This window comes from Drosophila rhopaloa, unplaced genomic scaffold, assembly GCF_018152115.1.
Source record: "Drosophila rhopaloa isolate 14029-0021.01 unplaced genomic scaffold, ASM1815211v1 contig_3, whole genome shotgun sequence".
Lineage (NCBI taxonomy): Eukaryota > Metazoa > Arthropoda > Insecta > Diptera > Drosophilidae > Drosophila > Drosophila rhopaloa.
In genome coordinates, this window is record NW_025335123.1 from 20,571,677 (window position 1) to 20,590,880 (window position 19,204).

Sequence of the window (19,204 nt, forward strand, 5' to 3'; positions counted from 1 at the left end):
GTCGCACTGTTTAAGTATCAAATATGTGATTATTAATACAAGCTAATAAATCTATACTGTATTCTTGATGGCGTCTGGTATTAATTTGTTTTCATTTGGTGAAATGGGAGATTAATAAATCGAAGTGATTGAGATTATTTTACAACTGATCTGCGTATTTAAGTAACATAAATAGGGATAAGTGGAGAGGGTTGGTAAGCCATTTGTAGACTGTTTTAATTAAATTAAAATCGGACAACAATATCATATAGCTACCATATAAAACGATGGCAAAATGCAGCGCAAAATCGACACAGCTTCATTGTCTTCAGTAATATAGGCATAGAATGTAATAACTGCAAGGGTAAAGTAAACATATATTTATTAATCTTTTTGACCTTCATTTTCATAACTTTCAGTTAAGGTCAATGGATCATCATACTAAAAGCAAAATCATTATGTTCAGTGTAATAAATAATAATTAAGCTATGAACCTTAATAAATGTTTATTTTATTTACGTTTCACATTTTCAGAATGTCTGTGGAAAATTTTGTGTAAGTGGCAGGCATTATTATTTATTTATCGAGTGCAATCAGGCTGTCAATCGGCAATGCACTAACATCAAACTCAAATCTTTAACTGCATTTTTACATCACTTAAAATTTTTTAAAATTAGTAAAGTACTGGTTAAATTATGCATTGCGTGAAATGTATTAAACATTTGAGTGTTCCGTTTTCCATTTAAAAATGCTGGCAGTGCGAAAGCCTTTTGCTTAACTTTTGCTTAAAGATCCTTAAAGTGGATGGCTCTTTCCATCCCTTTTGGCCTGCGGAAGGGAATTAATTCCTGTGCATATATCTCAAGGCCTTAACACATTTTTCACCAAATCTTGTTAGTTTGGGCTGGAGCTCGCTGGATTGGGGGGCGCGCCCAAATGGGGGGGCGTGGCGAGCGGAGGCGCGTCAACATGATTAACGCTTTATTATGAAAATGTGTGCGAGTCGGCTGTCTGTATATGCACATACTCGTATATCCTGGCACATCCTGGCGCCAGCCGCTTTTTTCCCCGTTTGTTTTTCTTTGCTCCATTCCCACTTGGCGCTGGAATAAATGTGAATACTTTTTTATAATTAATTGACACATGTGTGCAGTGGCTCCTTTATCCTTTATCCTCGGGTTAAACTGCACAAATAATTAAACTAAAGGCGTCTGCTCAGCAACGGAAATCGCTGTCAATTCATTTTGCCGCATTTTAAATGCTCGAAAGTAATTTAAAAAAAAAAACCAAAAAAAAACAACACCCACAAAAAACAAAAAAGGAACGCCCAAAATAACGAACTATATACAAGGATCGAAGGGATATCGATGGGATGGCTGGAAAATTTATTGTTTTTGCCATTAGCGCTGCGCAAATGCGTGGAAAGTCGGAAAAGCGAAGGTGGAAAAGTGGCAAGGAAGGGTCTTTTGCCAGAATTGATGTCGATGAGTTTTCGTTAATGTGCGAATATTTATTAAAAGGAATTGGCGTCGGGCAGAAAACCCCACCGAATGGCCACAGAAGTGATCGTTGTGGGTTAATTGAAATACGTCAGAAGGGGTTAGCAAATTTAAGTATAAAGTGGAAAATAAAATCAAAAACTAAATTAAGAAAAACATAAGGAAAAACAATAACAATAAATGTTGGCACTTCTTCAATAGTTTTTGATGTTAATTAAACGGTTTAAATTAAATAATTTCTTTGATTTAAAATAAACATATTATAAATAAAATAATTAAGATTGCAGTATGTATGATAATTTTTCTTTAAATTTTTATAATTAGGAAACACTTAAATATAACATTAAAAAACAATTTTCATAATCTACTGTATGTTTAATTCAATCATGTATCATTTAAAATCTATTGGAAAATGGAAATGATATCATTGTTTTAAAAATAGTAATCATAAAAATCAAAGAATATAGTTGTAGCAACATTTTAAATAGCAAGGGCATTAATGTAATCATTTTTTGTTTCATTGGTGCAACTGAACTTTTTCGCTGTATTTTTTCCCCCATTTTATAGAGTCTGCCTGGGATTAATATTTTTGTTCGTATTTGTGTATAAATTTGTTCGCCCAACTCTTTGGCGGCTGCTCATTAGCCGCTTGTCCAGTTTGCTCATTTGCCTGGCCATTAACCGGCTTCAACTTCAACTGCACTCCGGTTGGCCCCTTCGAAACCCTTAACCCTTTGACGCCCCTAGCTGACCCAAAAACTTTTGCCACTTGCTGGCCATTGTTGTCGTTTTAAAAATCCAGAATGAGTGTGAAAGAGTGCCGAGAACGGCGGCAAATATCGGGCGAAACTGCAGCAATTAAATACTGGGCGTGCGAAAACTTTAAGGCGGTGGCTACACAGTAGATAAAACTATATAACAAAACTATATAACATAATTAAATTAAAATATAAATATATGATTAATTTTAAAACTTTATTGCTTGTATTCTTTAAAAAAATAGTGGATTTTTATAGTACATATTTGGCTTTAAAATAAGATAATTTGACATTTATCGATTATTAATTGCAAATATTTCGAGTGAGTACTTGATTTGGAAAAACGCATTTTCCAGTGCCTTCGCCTTCAGTTTGAGTTGAGGTGAGTTGACCAACAGCCGTGGAAGTTCGTTGGCGGCGACAATCAATTTACCTGACGCCACTGGAGAAGTGGGCGTGGCGGGCGGCTCTTCGCCGCGTGAGTGGGCGGGGGCGGGGGCAAAAGGTCACCTCGCTGGTCCCTCCATCGCCTGATAAATGAGAAAAGTTTTTAACGCCGCTCGCTCAGGTCGGCTCATTGGCATTTTTACGATGTCCCTGTGGATGGGAAATGGTGGCAGGGGGGGAAATGGAGGCTGGGGGGAAATGGAGGCTGGGGAAAATGGAGACGGGGGAAAAGCAAGGGAGCCATGGACAAATAGGCAACAAATGAGACGAGCCTGGGATGCCTAATAGAAAAACTAAAGCGTATGGGAGGAAGCAGCACGGGAAAGCATGGGGAAAATGAAAGGGTGCAGGAGGGTTGGGAAAATCGGGCGGAAAAGCTTCTGACAGTGGGTGGTGGCTGGTCGAGCGGGGCACTTAAAACTTTCTAGCATGCAACCGCGAAACGTTGCAGCTGGCAAACTTTTTTTGGGTAACCCCTCCCCCCCTACCGCCCATCACCGAAAAAAAAGGGAAAAAACCGAACCCAACCCAAAAATGTTGTGTGTGAGGAAGGGCGTTGTAAAAGGTGGTCCCCAGTGGGTTGTCCCTGGTCATGACCAAAGCCTGTCAGCAATTAAAAGTGCAGTGCCTTTTATCGGCGACATTAAAAACACTCTACCGGCAAATATGTTTTCTTGATTCCCACGCGATTTTAAGCATCAAACACCAAGAACAATAATTTATAACCAGCTAGTATTTATTTGGCATTTGTTTTTGTATTTTTATTCATTTAGCTAAAAAAGATATAAAAACATATATAAATAAAAAAGGGTTTCATTAGGATTGTTGGATAAATTTATATTCAAAGAATTACAACTAATCGAACGCAGTTTATTTTCAAAGGTAATAGGGTAACCATAAATTAATGCTTTATACTTGTTTAAGTGGTAATCTTTAAGAAAAATAAAATAAATATATATCTTCGATGATATTCTATATTTCATTTAGGCTGTTGTTGAGAGTTCCATCAAGTTGTTGTCAAATTGCACTGGGACTTCAGGGCTATGTAAAATGGTGTAGGGCCACCGACAACTGACGATAAGTGCCGCAGGGTTGTCGTTAGATGTCTCCCAACTGCGGCAACCCTAACAAACCCCCCTCAAAAAAATCAAAAAAAAAAACTGAATAATATAGAGGGGGGGATGGAAAGCCTCTGACTTTTGACCGCGGACAGCAAAAGCGTGACAAAAAGCGTGTCCGAACTTTATTTTCCCTTTTTATTTTTTGAACTACAGAAGGAGTGGTTCTGTGGCGCAGAGGAGCTGCGGTCTTTTGTGGCGGGTTTTGTGTCTGCTAACAAATTTCAATAAATTTCAGTTACATTTGGCAAACTCAGGCGGAGCGGCCTTGGGTGGGTGGGCATTCACCACCCCCCCCAGCACCTAATGGCCGTCCCCCTCTTTCACCCTTCGCTTAACCCTTTCCCCCGATTTTCCCTTTGTGTCTGCGACTGGCGACTGCATAATTCAATTTGTGTTAAAGTTTTGCGAGTGCAAGGTGGAGAGTTTTTTAGAACCCCCATTTTTTCACAACCCCCTTATTACTCAACACAACCACCGCCCATCCAATGACCACCACCAACACACTCCCCCTATTTTTACGCCAAAAAAGACCAACTAATGCGACACATTGTTCAAACCAAAGCTGGAAATTCGTGGGTTTTGTGAGGGGGAAATGGTTAAATGACCAAATGACCAGGATGTTTGCCAGCAAGGGGTTAAGGGGTCAAGGGGCACGTGGGCTGACACTCACAAGCGGAAACCATGATTATAATTGGTTTCGGAATGCCAGCAAGAGATTCCAAATCCGAAGTTAATGGTTACCGCCATTTGACTGATATTTTTAAACCATAAATTATAATGAACTGTAAATAAATAAAATAAATAACTTGAAAATATATACAACACAAAAGCTCTATATGATACTCAAAAAAGGAATGAATTTAAACACTAGGATTTTTATTATAAAAATAAATAAGATAACAAAGTCCCAAGCCCAATAATACTTTTTGAAATTCACAATTTTATGATTGTTTGTTTATTGTTGGTCTTAAAAAGAAATTTTAATTGTTTTTTATTTGTTTATTTTAAAGTCACACATTTAATTGCAGTTAGTTAAAATATTGTATTATACGTTTCTACAAAACACGATCATGACAAAGTCCCCCTACATAAATTCTCATTTTTGTAAAAATTAAACTATTCTTTGGTCCGCGCCTTGACCCAACCTTAACCCCCTTCGTCCCCTCATCCATTTCGTGCGCTTGTATCTTGGTGCATTGATCTGATTTTCAATTGTTGCCGGCGGACCAAAGCGAAGAAATGCTGCAAACATTTTGTTGGCAACCGAAAATCGTGTGTCGGCTATAAATCAGGCTCAAGCTGGGGCGGTGTTGGCCCCCTTGGGCACGGGGGGGTTAAGCGAGGGGGCTCAGGGGCGGAAAGGCGACTGATTACGTGGTTCAAAATCCGGACCGGGCCAAAACGAAACTAACGATTTTACGCTACATTTGCTGCTCGAAGGAAGCAGGCGAAAAAAAAGGGGGGGGGTGGAGGTTTGGGACAGACATTGTCTGACCACGGACATTCCACCCCCCTCCCCCTTTCCACCACCCTTCTGTTGTTGGCCGTATTACATAGTTGAGTGCATTTATTTATTTGCTTGTATGTCAACCTGTTTGTCTCCTTTTCAATTTTCCGGGGAAAGGAAAAGGAAGGACAAATGGGAGGGTCAGAAACTGAACCCATTGCTCCTGGCCAAGTTCTTGATTAACTTATTATGCTCATTTGATTGCTCGATTTAATTTGCCATTTCTTTCATCTCTTTCAATGCCTCTACCTCTCTCTCTCTCTCTCATTGAGCTGAAAAAGTTTTTGGCTCTTTTGAAAATTGAATTTTCTTTTTGATGACTTTTTCCGGCTTTCCCATTGTTGTCCTCTGTTGCCTAAATTCAATTCCATTGTTGGCAAAAATTTAATTTCAAAATTAATTTCATTTTTTATTCTGTTCAATCGTTAATAGCCCGCATCTGCATGCGTTTTTATTCATATTTTAAACAGAAACAAATTGCCTTTGCCTCTATTTTATTATTGTTTATTATGTTCGTTTGATTTGATTTGAAAATTTCAATTTCATTTCGCACATTTTTTGTGCTCTTATTTAATCACATCTTTTGTCACAGGATAACTTGCAATGCTAAATATAAATCAGTATATAAATAATCCCCAAACAAAGAGTATATGAATGCTAAATTAATTTTAATTTATAATATTAGTATTTTTATAATTTCTCTAGGCTAAATAGAAGAGGTTTTCCCTGGCCCTTAGCTTTTGTGGAATTCGAACTTGCCTTAAGAATATTATTCTTGATCTTGTAGCTTGTAGAATGTTTTGTAAACTACAGAAAAACAAGACTTAAGAATTTTGTGTACTTTATTTCCTGCAAATAAATACATTTAATGTTTAATCTTAAGTGGTTTTTTACTTGCTACGATCGTTAGATGTCTGAAATCTATTTTTCTTAAATTAAGTGCAAAATAAATGTAATTTAAAATTTTTTGAAACTTATTATTAAGTATCTACTGAGATGTTTGCAACCCGTGAATATATTATATTAATGTTTTGTTTCAAATGTATATGAAAATGTTAAGCGGGTTTTTAATAATTACAAAATGCCTTTTTTGCAAGGCCTCGTTTTGTTTTTTATGCGCCGTGCGATGCGTAAATCAAATGCTGATTAAGTGCGAATTTTCGCGCATAAATTAAATCAGAATTATTGGCCAAGTGCCGAGCAAACTGTCATCGCCCACGCGTCCTGTGGTTTGGGCCATGGCGAATAGCTTTCGGCCAATTCGGGCCGACTCGTCGTCATGGCGTCCAATGAACCGCAGTTGTGCGGAAAATTCAGTTTTGGAGCCGGGACTTTTTCAAAATATCACAATTAAAAAGTTTGAAACAATGTCCTTAGGGCAATGCGCAAATCACAAGTTGAGTTAGCAATTCGAAATCCAATAAATTTATTCTAAGTATTAAATAAAATAAAATTCTGATTTTAAGCTGTTCAGAAAATAATAAATATAGTAAAATAATTGTTTAAAAATTTGTAATTTTAGAAATCAACTTTATTATAAATTAATCAAATGTATCTACATTTAAAGGAACTTTCTTCAAAATGTATGTATTAATTTATGTTTAATAAAGTTTATTTATTTGCTTATTATATTTTTTTAATTCGTAGCTCTTTTTATTATAAATATTTAATAATTTAAAACATATACAAATTTGTATAATTCAATTTGTTCAGAAACCACAATGAAATATAATGAAACAATATTATTGATTTAATATAACTTGAATGGCATATTATTGCTTAGCTTAAAATAAACATATATTCCTGGAAACTTGACAATCAACCCACGCGTGCAGCTATATTGGCATTATACATTTTCTGCTTCTGACCGATACTCCTAGTTACCCTCTTCAACGTTTTGCAACGTTTTTTTCGAATTGGTGCTGCGTGATTTTCAATCGGTGGCGGTGCAACATGGCGTATGCTTATCAAATTAACGAATTACCCGCTTTTACAATAACCCGTCCGGCATTTTCCGCTGCGAGCGTATGCGGTTGCAATAAATGATAATCGTGCAGGGGGTTTCCCTTGAAACCACGCCCCTTCTTTAACCCTTGTCGCCGCTTCCTTTTTGATGGTCGCTGCGGCTGCGTTGACCAAAAGTCGTAAATTCCGTTGTTGCCATTTGCCGCAGAAAAACAGAGGGTGGTGGTGTGGGTGGGTTTGGGTTTTCGATTGTGGGCGGTGGGAGGGCTAGTGGGCTCGGCAACAACAATGCAAACAGTGCCACAAATGCACAAAATACGAACACCAACCCACCGCCCAACGTTCGACATAATTAAAAGCGCGCGCCGTTTACGCAATTAATGAACTCTCGCCAAATTAGGCTGCGGCAGGGCGCAGACAAGCAAAATGTCCAGGATCCCAGGATCCCGGGATCCTGATTCCGGGACTCACTGCACGGACCCACGTACACTTCCCGAAAATATCTCTTTTTTGCCATTCATCTTGCAGTGTTTTTTTTAACTGGTTTACTGCTCATGCGTCTTGCATTTGGTATTTTAAAAGCCCTATACTTAATTATTTAAAATTATAATACCCTCTGCAAGGGTATAAATATAACAAAACTTGAATAATTATTTTGTAAACTTTAAAAGATTATTTAAGCTGGCTTACTTGCAATTTAGTTTTAAATCGAACGTTAAGATTGCTCAATGTTTTTGTAGATTATTGATAATTTTGTTTAAACAAAAATCCTATATGTTTTCTATTAATTTTCATGCTATTTTTGACGTTTAAATATCCATGAGGTCCGGATAACCAAATTATATTGTATTTATAATGTAATTATATAAAGCTAAGTAGTATTTTTTCCCTGTGTAGGAACGCACTCATACAGAGACACTGGGCTTGTGGTTTTGCGGTCGAGGCGGGCGATGGCAAAATGGAGCTGCAAAAACCGCGCCGCTTTTTGCCGCATTGCAGGAGGCGAACCTTTGTTGCACAAAATGTGAGGGGGATTCGGAAAGGCCGGGGGGATCCCCCTTCCAGGGGGTTGTGGGTGGAGCAGAGGGGGCGGCGAACAGGGAGCCGCATTAATGGTCGCCAGTAAAACAAGGCGACATCACCTAAGCCTTGTCACCACTAAGGAATGAAATATTTCTCTACACAATGCAATAGATTGATTGCAGTGCAGTATTATTATTTTATCTAAAACAAACTGTTACTATTGTGATTTTTTACATACAATTTACCCATATACAAGCACTTCTGATAGGATCGCGAAAGGATGCCTATCTATCCGTAACTCACCGTCTTAAGTTGTTCCTCCGTTTTGTCCAATCTCGAATCCAGCTGGGTCTGCAGAGCCTTAATTGAATTAGCAGTCTTTTTTTGTGATGAGTTCCTGCAGTTGTTTCTTCATTCCGGCCTGCAGATCCTCTTGTCCTTGCGCCGTGGTCATCCTAAAGGAATCCTTAATGGCTGTCTGCCCTGCCTCGATTTCATCCAACCTTTTTCGGATATTGCGAGAGTGGTCGAAAAGAGGGTTGAGTGCGGCCAGGCAAAAGGAGCCACACTGACTTGGTTCATCTTGGAGAACGCACAACGAATGATCCTTTAAATTGGATGCAGTTCCTCCTTGTACACTTGGAAAAATTAATAAGCCAAGCAAATAGGATAATAGTCTCAGCATCTTAAGATGTTCCATCTGCTCAAATCGAATTTAAAAAGTGTACTGAAATGTAGCTATTAGTTGAAGAAACAGCGAAGCCTAGAATATTAGAAAATATAATATATTCTTATCTATAGTACGTAGCCGTCCAAGTCTCTCATCCGTCGGACAACAATTGGAAAAACCCAAATCACCAAATATGTATGTGGACTAGCATATAAATAGAAATGAGCTTATGTGCTTATCGATTATTTGTGCTTTAAATATTAATGCCAGTATTGGTGAATCATTTGGAAACCAAAAAAACAACGGGATAATTGCATACTTCTTCGAAAACAAATTTACAATCTGAAAATAATCTTCGGCTTTGTTTATTTGAGAGTGTATGTGCGCCAATATATTGATAGACACTATCTACTAGACTTTCCAGAATCGAGAATCCATCATAAATCACATTTGTCGAAATTTCTTGGGAAATTCAATGAGCATTTGTAACCTTTTGAGCGAACGACCCTAAATTTTTCCTGGGTATAATCCAATTTTCAAATTTTGGGCTGAAAAACATGTCCTATTAGTTTCTTATAAACAAGTAATACCATAGTACATAGTGCTTACTGTTTAATTGCCTTAAACAGTAATTTAATTTCATAGCTGATAAATTTAAGTTTTGCCCAATTTTTGCAAAAACCTAAAATAATGTGTATTTATTAATGGCCAGAAATTAAATACATTTTACCACTATATACAATACCACCACACATTAATCCAAGCTAAAGTCATGTTTTTTTTACCACAATTTTATTTTATTTGTCTTTTTTAGCTTCCATATCATTCTTAGTCTAAACATAAAAATTAAACAAAAACGGGTCACTTCAATTCCATTTAATATTTCATCTTCTCATTTTCATACTTACAATTAGGCGAAAAAAAATATGTGTATTATGACTATAAATTGTTGTTTTTCTGCTTATGTAGTGTCAAATGTACATCAATTTTACATTATATGTACGTAATGGAAGGGGAGGATTGGGGAGGAGCGGAACAAAACCAAGGGGAAACGTTAATAAATAGGAAAAAAAATCATAAAAACAGCAATTGTATGAATAATTGAAATGCCAGGCTAAACAGAACCATTGAATTGCTTAAATTTCCTTCTTATCGGCGGGCGTTTGCGTCGCAGTCGCAATGGAAGTAGTCGTAACCCCAGTCGGCGAAAGTTTTGATCCACTCGAAAGGTCCAAATCACTGGCGCTATTCTGAAATAAAAATCGAGGAAAAAAAAAAGACCGGAAAATCATAAATAGGGGTTAAGCAAGAAGGTCACCTGGTCAGCAGGGGGTTAATGTGACGTCACCTTCTCACAGCTTAATACATTTAATTACTTTATCATTTGGTTGCAACACACTTAAAGCGAATACTTGCCATAAACAAGGCAAAAAAATGCTTTTAATTTAGCAATACATTTGCAGCTAAAGTCAAAAGAGCAGCTTCAAGTTGCAAATTCACAATAATAACTATCAACATATATTTTTTTATAAAAAATACTGCTCATAACTAAGCAAGCCTAATATAATATTTAGACCTTGCTTTTCCAATTATACAATACAATGTGTTGTATTGTTTTCGTAGTCTATCTCTAAACGTCATTATAGCCTACAAAAAATTTACAAAATAGTTTTTACTAATTTTACTAGTTTGAAATTTGCAGCGCACTTAAGTTTTTGTTTATTTTACGGCATCCAAATTGCTAGTCATCTAAGCGGTCTAAAAAAAAAACAAATACTAAGTATGCAAAAATGTAATTAAGTCAATAGCCTTGTATTTTGATACATATAGGTGGTAAATATTTAACGTACTTCAGTCTTTGTTTATTTTACACAGTCTCAATAGCTAGTTCGTCGTGATTTTTAACATTTTTTCTTGCGAAAGGGAACATATTAAAATGGCATTTCAATGGGACTTCCGGCCATCCATTTGACTAAAAGAGCTTTTTGAAGTGGTTGGGAAGGGGACACAGACTCAGAAGGTTCCAGTCGCCGCCGCCCCGGTTGCTCACCTTCATCTCCTTGCGCAGCTTCATCGATTTGCCCATGCTCTGGAGGCGGTACCGCTCCTTGGCCCGTTCGCGGATCTTCTCGGGCACCACCCACAACGTGGTGGCCATGTTGCCGACGAACAGCAGCAGGAACAATCCGGACATCACAGACACGTGCCACGGCGCATCCGCCGTACCGTAGGCCAACTTGTAGAGCGTCCAGGCGTTGTACGCCTGAAATCCATAGCCGATGAACAGGAAGGGCAGCAGGAAGCTCAGTCCGCGCCACATCCACGAGTGGAAGCCCTCGATGGTGATGTCCATGTTGTGCCGCTCGCCGAGCGCCTTCAGTCGGTAGAGCAGCCCCTTCTGGTAGCCAAACTGCAGATACTGGACGATACCTGCAATTGAAAGTGAGGCGTTTGCCCCGTCTTACTTTTCATGAAATCAAAACACGAGGCACAAATCATAATACAAATGAATATGATAATATTAATATTAATAATACAAATAACCGCAAAGAAATCCCTTTAGCAACAAATGGGCACCATGTTATGGTTATCTTATCACTTTAAAATTTTAAGAATAAATTTAATACATTGTAAAAATCAGAAGAATTAGTACTTATTTAAAAAACACTTTCAAAAGCACTAAAACTTAGCCCCATATACACTCTTTAGAATATGATAAAAGGTAAGGCCCAGATTTTAGCAGCATTAGTAGTATCCCAAGAAACAAGTACTGCATAACTCACTGATGTAGACGTTGAAGTACATGAACTGCATCCGGAAGATCTGCCAGTGCTCGCCCTGGGGCCAAACGAGGAGCACTCCGGCGGCCACCGTGGAGATGAAGTGGTGCGCCCGCCACCAGCCCTTAATCCTCGAGCCGTTCACCTTCAGGATGGACTCGCGGATGGTCAGTGTGCAGTAGTACCAGACCAGCAGGAATATGAAGGCCAGCTCCAGAGCCCTGGGAAACAAATACAAAACAAAAAGAGTCTCAAATTCAGCGAAATTATAACATAGGCAGCCAGATGTAGGACGGCCCACTTACCTGTAGTTGAATATCAAATTGAAGAAGGCCATTATCAGTCCAATTACGTTGAGTATTAATTTAAACTTTTCATAGTCATCTTTATAGCGAACTTTGTCGTTTCTGTTGAGAATCGAGACGTTCACATCGCCCAGGATTATCTGCAATTGAAGGCGGAGAGAGGGGGTCGCAAGTGGATTTCAGTGGGTCAACTTCAAGTCAAGTCGAGTTGAGTTGAGTTGAGTTGAGTCAACTCGAGTGGAGTCCAAGTGAAAGACCAAGACCAAGACCAAGTCAAAGTCTGAAGTCCAAGAGTCCATAACAAGACGCGCAAATTGTCGCGCAGGAAAGAACTTTTTACTTTACTTACTCCCAGTTTTCACTTTGTGGAAAGTTTTCATTTTTTGTGGGAGGATTTCGAAATGAGGACTCACCTGCAAGTAGCGGCCGGATTTTGCTGGCAAGGATTGCTCGATTTCGTGCAGTTGCGCCTTGCGCTTCAAGGTCATCTTTTGCAGGTCATCGAACTTCTCCTTGTCCTCCGCCGCAACGGGGCCCTTGAACCTGAAATAATACATTTTAAAGGGGTTAACAATTTACTAATAAATTTCAATTGAATTTTATAAATAATAAGATTTTTTCTTCCTTTTATTATATTAAGCAAAAGACATATTAAATTGTTACAAATAAGTAGATTACCAAATGGAATACCAAATTGTATTTATAATATTTGTGATAAGCCAAACAAATAGATAAATTTTTTATATTAGAGCCGCATGTAATTTGTGATATAACGATTTTTTCCCAGCACTTGGATTTAATCAACGGAAAAGTATTTAAACAGAGTTCTAACATACAATAAACAAATTGCCATAAAGACAGGCAAACAAACGTACACCAAGATTAGATTAGATTCCTGCGAATTGAAGGTAAAATCGTAAGCTTACAAAATCATATAGCGTAAATAATGAAATAATCTAATAAATAATTTAAGTCTTTGATCTTTAGATTAAATTTTTTTTTACCAGGTATACAAGTTGTAAGTTTGCAAAATATTTCATTTTCCATAGTTTAATTATTAATTTCAAATTTGAAGCAATCTTTTAATAGTGATTTGAATGGAAGACCGATTAGATAATTTATATTTAACGCACTTAAGCTATGGACACTTTTTTTTTTTTTTAGTTTCCCATAAATTAACATATAACTATATTTTGGACTTTGTTCGAATTTATGCTTATTGTTTTATTGATTGACCACAAATGCTAGATTTTGTGCCATATTTTTGTAATTTATTCGCCTATAATTATTTGTTTATTGCGGGGCAAAAAAAGGGGAGAATGGGCGGAAAGAGGTCGCCCACCTACAAGAGCAATTTCCAGCGTCAAAGTTCAATTTAGATGCACAAAATTGATGGGCAAAGTGGGCGGGGTTTATGTGGTCAATTAACGGTTACCATAAACGCGGGTTCCGCTTTCAGTACATCTATATGGCGCTTCAAAGGTAGATTTATTATGGCACTGGGCTGGCTGGCTGGCCATTTATCAGGCCGCTTCTATAGTTCATGTTTTATTTTTAAACACCTCTAATACCCCGTTGGGGCCGATGGATAGATAACGACGGCGATACGGAGGTGACCGTTCAAAGTGGTTCGATTATGTTAGTTTCCGCTCCATTTGCTTATGGGAGCACAACCCCTTTCCGCCAATCTCGTCTGGGATAATGACTTGCCGATCTTTGCCAGATTATTTCGTCTAAGATAGTGAAAAATTTCCATGGGAACGAGTCCAAAATTAATGGGAGTAAAGACTTTTTCAACGATTTTTTGGGGAATCTTTGTACAAGTCACAAATAAGTTAGTAAGATAGAGGAAAATTTTCATAGCCAGGAGTGAAACAATTCCAAAAGAGATTATTTCGTTCAATATCAGGGAATACTATTACATGCTTATTATAATATAAAAATAATAATATGCATATTATTATAATATAAATTCAATATCAGGGAATACTATTACATGCATATTATAATATACAAATAATAATATGCATATTATTATAATATAAATTATAAAAATCAATGAGATTAAAAAGTATCGTAGGAACCGTCTTACAGATTCATGGACCCACAAAAAAAACACTTTAAAGTGCAAATTAATTAAAAGATACACACACACAGCTCTACAATTACAATTGACTGAGATTTGAAGCCAACAAAATCGTTACAAAACGAGCTTACCCAACTCTATTTGATCATTAGTGTTTGAACAATATTTTTGAGTGGACAGTGAGGCTTGGCAAATGATGATGCTAAATGCATTTGGATGGTTCGCAATTGTTTGCTTTCGAACACTTTCTTCAACAAACACAAACAGGAGCGAATTCCGTAACTCCGGCACCCAATTTGTATGTCTCAATTAAAATTCATTTGGCTCGGCAAGAAATACGGGAAAAATGGAAATCAGCGACAAAACCAGCGCGAATTTAACAGGTTTTCTATGTCTACACTAGGAAAAAAGATGTACATACCAAATGTCAATAACTAAAATTAAAAATCGTTTAGAAATTTAAAACTTAAAAATGAGCTTTAAATTATGAATTGCCTTAAAATAAATTCAGCCGACTAACAGTTGGTTATATTATTTTTCCAAAGTGTAGGGCCTATCAGGTCAAAATGGTAATGGTCGATTTTAGCTATTTGTTCCACGAATTGCATAATTTATGTGACCGAGTGAATGCGTTCACGAGGTCGCTGGGTTCATCAAACGTTTGCAACGTGACGCCTAACACGCGACATTAAAATGCAAAGTAAGGAAAGCGCGCGCGATAAGCCAACTTATATAAAAATCAAATAAACAAAAAGACGCCTAATAAAAGTGTCAAGAATCTGACGTTTCATCATTGCGGAGATTGTGTATTTATATACCCCACATTCGAGAGCGCTTAAAAGCGCGCCAATGCAAGCGATTTCTACTTCACTCGCTGCGAAACCGCGCTCAAAACAAATGAAAAAGTAAAAGGCCTTGGCCGCACAGTGGGTCAAAGTTGACATGCAAGGCAACAGCGATTCGCGATGAGATTATATCACCCCGGGGTTATTTAACACTTAAAGTAGCTTGAAAGTAATTAATTGAAAGTAGTTTTGGATGAAAAATAAGCTGGCTATAAGTTAATAATCTAGTTTCATCACCGAATTGACAATTTAATAATCCATATTTAAATATTTATTGTTTAAATATGTATGTTTATATGAACCGATATTTGGGGCCTTTTTAGAACTCGAGATATAGCCAGATTACTTTGGCTATTGAAAAGAAAAAGTATAAGTTAAGCCCCTTGAATAAAAGCGTTCAATTTCTGCCCGTGGAAATCCCGCTCTGCCCCACTGTGCCCGCTCAATTGTGTTATTGTATTTGCTGGGATTGCGTGTTGCGCAGGTGAATGTGTCTGTGCGATTACGGCGGAGGGTCAAGGGCATCTGGTCAGCTGGTCAGCTGGGCATTTTTCGGTTTAATTTGCAGTTCGTCCAAATAGCTCCATTCCCAATTTTTTCGTATTCTTTTTTTTTTTTATTTTTTTTCGAATGTATGGGCCAAAACTGTTATTTTTATGAGGCCACCATAAAATGTAAGTCGAATAGTCGTAGCCGCCGTACACCTAAAAGGTGCACGGAGAGCAAAGTCTAGTGGCTCTGGTTTATCAGAAGTTTTATCATGGCCAAGAAAAGGAAAAAGAAAAAAAAAAACAGTTGTAAAAACACTGTTTCCGAGCGATTCCACCAACTGTTGCCTGTTCCCCGATAAGAACTGATTACCGCCTGACTAATTGCCGCAAGACCTGTGTTCTCCCCACTTATCGGGGAACTCGAGTGCTCGAGTGCTGAAATGCGTGTGTTCGCCTGATTAGACGGCTCTAAATTGATTGAAGTCAAATTCCAATCGGGCACATACAGAACACAGAGCGCCCAGCCGAAAATCCCCGCGAAAGGGGTGGGAAAATGCCCCCGACTTTCAAGGTGCCAAGCGATTCGATTGGTAATGCCCCTGTGCAAAGATCGCACTGTGTTTTCAGAAAAAGATTTAGTGCTACGTTATTAATTAAATAAACAAAAAATCCACATAATAATTATATCATTATGCAATCTTATATTAAAACATTTTGTAATTTTTTTGAAATCAATTTATCTTATACAAATTACTTCGATTTGGGAATGGTTCAAAATGGGTACAATCTTTGGGTCGGATTAATTTTTATTTAGAAAATTGATCTTGCATTATGATGTTGTATGTTGAATGATAATAATGTTGTAAACTTTTTCCCATGGTTTTGGGCTTAAGAATAAAATAGATATCATACATATATTATTTAGGTATTCTCTCTAATGGGGCCCGATTATTTTTTTGTGAAAGGGTTTTCAAGGGTTAAGAAATAAGGTAAGCCTAGCAGATGGCTTTTCAGGGTTGATGACCTGTAGTACTCACTGTCGCAGAGAGGCCGTTATCTGGTTCATGCGGTACCGCTGATGCTTGATCTCATTGAAGCAGATTTGTTGGTGGCTGTGCAGCTGCTCCAGCAGCTCAATGTACCGCCTGTTGCAGCTCTGCGATCGGTGGGAATAAATAAAGGGATGGAAAAGAGTAAGTTACATCACTCAGAACATGCACGAGCTTCGGTAAGCCGAAGTTTGAAATACCCTTTAAGATCTACATAAGGTAAAATATATTTAAAATATAATAGTATTTCGAATCTTTAAGAAGTTTCATCAATATAAAGTGTTTTTTAAATTGACCAAAACATTGTATAACTTTCTATGACCGCAATTAACAGCCATATTCGAACCTTGGGTACAATAATCTTTAAAATCAGCAAAGCGATCGATTCTATTACCGATATCAGCTATAACATATTTTATTACTTCAATATGTTGAATTAATAAATTTAGCTTTAAAGTGTAGAGACCAATCAACATTTTTCTAGTTTCCTAGTTTAATTTATATAAGATCCATTGTTGATAAAAAAAAACATTTATTTATCAATTATTAAGAATTTGTTTATGAAAAAAATGTTTTAAAAATGTAAATGTTAAAATCTTTAATAAATATAATGTTTGTTTACGTCAAATAAGAAATATTAACTTATAATTTTTGGGGTGATCGTAAGGCCCTTTCTCAGGGTATGCTTAAAATATATTCATAAATAAATGTATGACTGTACGAATATATTTTGTCATTTGTTTCATATTTTAAATATTTTATATATGAGATAAAGTAAGCTTTGTAAGTTATACATATTTTGGTAGGAATAGTTAAATCTTAAAAAGTCATTGCAACATATTGTTTATTTCATTAGGTTTAGTTATGTTGGTGATCAGATCCAATACTCTTTGACAAGGGTATTTATAAGAAAACAAGCAGCTGGTTTTTCAAGGTGAAAGCAACACAGCCACCCGCGTGGGTGTGTGTGCATGTGTCTATTTCTTATTTTTCGTATATTTTTTTTATATATTTATATTTTATATATTTTTTTTTGAGGAATTTTCATTAGATTTTCATCTTATATTTACCTCCAATTCGGCATACTCCTTGTTGAGCTCCTCCCACTCGTTCTTCAGCGAATCGATATTCATGTTTATGGGTTTTTCTCTTTTTGCGGCTTTTGTCGCCGATATTCTCTTTTTACTCTGCTTTTCTTTCTGTGTGTTTTGTGTTTGTTTCTGTTTTGTTATTTGTTGTTATTGTTGTTGTTGTTGCATGCAACAGCTGGCGAAGAAGAGGAAGAACCTAAGCTTTGGGGTTAGGAAATAAACCGGTGAAAAATCAATTAAATTGTTTTACGCGAATTCTCAACAAACAAACACGCACCCACACACACACACATTCGCACACTCACACACGCACACACACACGTGTTGCCACGTTGGAAAAGCCAAAAACCAAAAACAACCAATTTGACTTTGCAATTGGAAAATTAACAAACAACAAAAAAACAACAACATACATTTTGTCGCTCTAGTTCTTTTAAAAATAAATTTGCCGTCGTTCTCGCGGAGAGCACGAAAAAAAACCGCACCGCCACCGTCGACTTATATTTTGTTATTAACTATTTCCGCTGCCCTTTTGTTTTAAATACTTTACTTCACTTCGGCGAATAATAAATACTTTGGTCTCTAGTTCTAGTGTGACCGCGACACCAAACACGCAAAATACAACGCAAGAAGCGCAAAACAACAAAAACACACCCACACGTGAAGAGAGAGAGAGAGAGAGAGAGAGAGAGAGAGAAGAGCGAGCCGAAGAGAATGCGAACCAGTTCCGCAAAAATCACTAGCATATATAAAAGATAAGCGGACCTACGAATTTTTTAAATTAAATTGAAATTAAAATCTAACAATCAATAAATAACTTAATTTAATTTACTTTAATTTTACCTTTAACTTTTATAAAAGTCTTTTAAGTTGATCCCAGTTGGTTAACAAACATCTAAAATACCTGAGGCAATATTAATATACAAATTTACAAGGAAAAAACAAGAAAATTAATTACAAATTAAGTTAACATTTAAAAGTTTATAAAATAGTCTGAAAAGTATTAAAAAAGGGTGTAACATTTACTGTTCTCACTATAAGCAAATAAGCAAAAAAATTCTGTATAAAAACAGCATTCTATTTATGTTGTTACTTACCTTATTTCTTTTAACATTAATATCACTAAATAATACTTATTACCAACACAACGAAAATTTAATAAAACCGATTTAATTTATCTACAACCAGTTGGAACTATTTACGCGAACTGAATTTCGCGGAACCAAAATAAGTTCAAGTTGAAAGGGTGGTGAAGATGAACGTGTGCGTGGTGGGTTTACTGCTTCGCTGTGAACTTGGCGACTGTGGTGTGGCCTCAAAGCGCGCGCGATTTAAAAGTTTGTTTTTTATTAGGGCGTACAAAATATATTCCAGTGTTCGGTGTAAAATCTGCTTTGTATTTAATGGAAATAGACTTGATTTGGAAGTGAGGTACGTCGAAGTAAATCCTTTGGTTGGGGAAACAACAACCACTTTCAGTTATGGGTACTGTATTAAAACTAATATCTGTTAAATGTGTGTTTTACAACAAGAGTAACAAACAGATCTTACCCAAGGATGCTATAACAAAACCCAAAAAGACTAATAT

The 19,204-nt window shown here is 36.8% G+C and overlaps 1 protein-coding gene across 3 annotated transcripts; it reads right to left on the bottom strand.

Moving 5' to 3' along the window:
• Nucleotides 1–9,830: 9,830 nt before the first annotated feature.
• LOC108046127 (transmembrane protein 120 homolog) lies at nucleotides 9,831–18,240 on the bottom strand. Of its 3 annotated transcripts, none has more exons than XM_017125696.2 (8): nucleotides 18,167–18,240; nucleotides 17,596–17,817; nucleotides 16,514–16,632; nucleotides 12,468–12,597; nucleotides 12,055–12,194; nucleotides 11,753–11,970; nucleotides 11,020–11,399; nucleotides 9,831–10,219 (listed from the first exon to the last, which is right to left on the bottom strand). In XM_017125696.2, the coding sequence occupies exons 2-8, from the start codon at nucleotides 17,656–17,658 to the stop codon at nucleotides 10,106–10,108; spliced, it is 1,164 nt and encodes a 387-aa protein (XP_016981185.1). In that variant the 5' UTR covers nucleotides 17,659–17,817; nucleotides 18,167–18,240; the 3' UTR covers nucleotides 9,831–10,105. The 3 variants fall into 3 exon arrangements, with proteins under 3 accessions (XP_016981185.1, XP_016981184.1, XP_016981183.1); XM_017125695.2 differs by having other exon boundaries at nucleotides 17,596–17,812; nucleotides 18,030–18,233; XM_017125694.2 differs by having other exon boundaries at nucleotides 18,030–18,233.
• Between the last annotated feature and the right edge of the window lie 964 nt (nucleotides 18,241–19,204).

Coding starts and splice junctions, on each gene's coding strand:
- LOC108046127 (XM_017125696.2), bottom strand. CDS start 17,658: ATGAATATCGATTCGCTGAAGAACGAGTGGGAGGAGCTCAACAAGGAG. Junction 11,971..12,054: donor AATTTGATATTCAACTACAG/GTAAGTGGGCCG, acceptor TTTGTTTCCCAG/GGCTCTGGAGCTGGCCTTCA. Junction 11,400..11,752: donor GTACTTCAACGTCTACATCA/GTGAGTTATGCA, acceptor TTTCAATTGCAG/GTATCGTCCAGTATCTGCAG.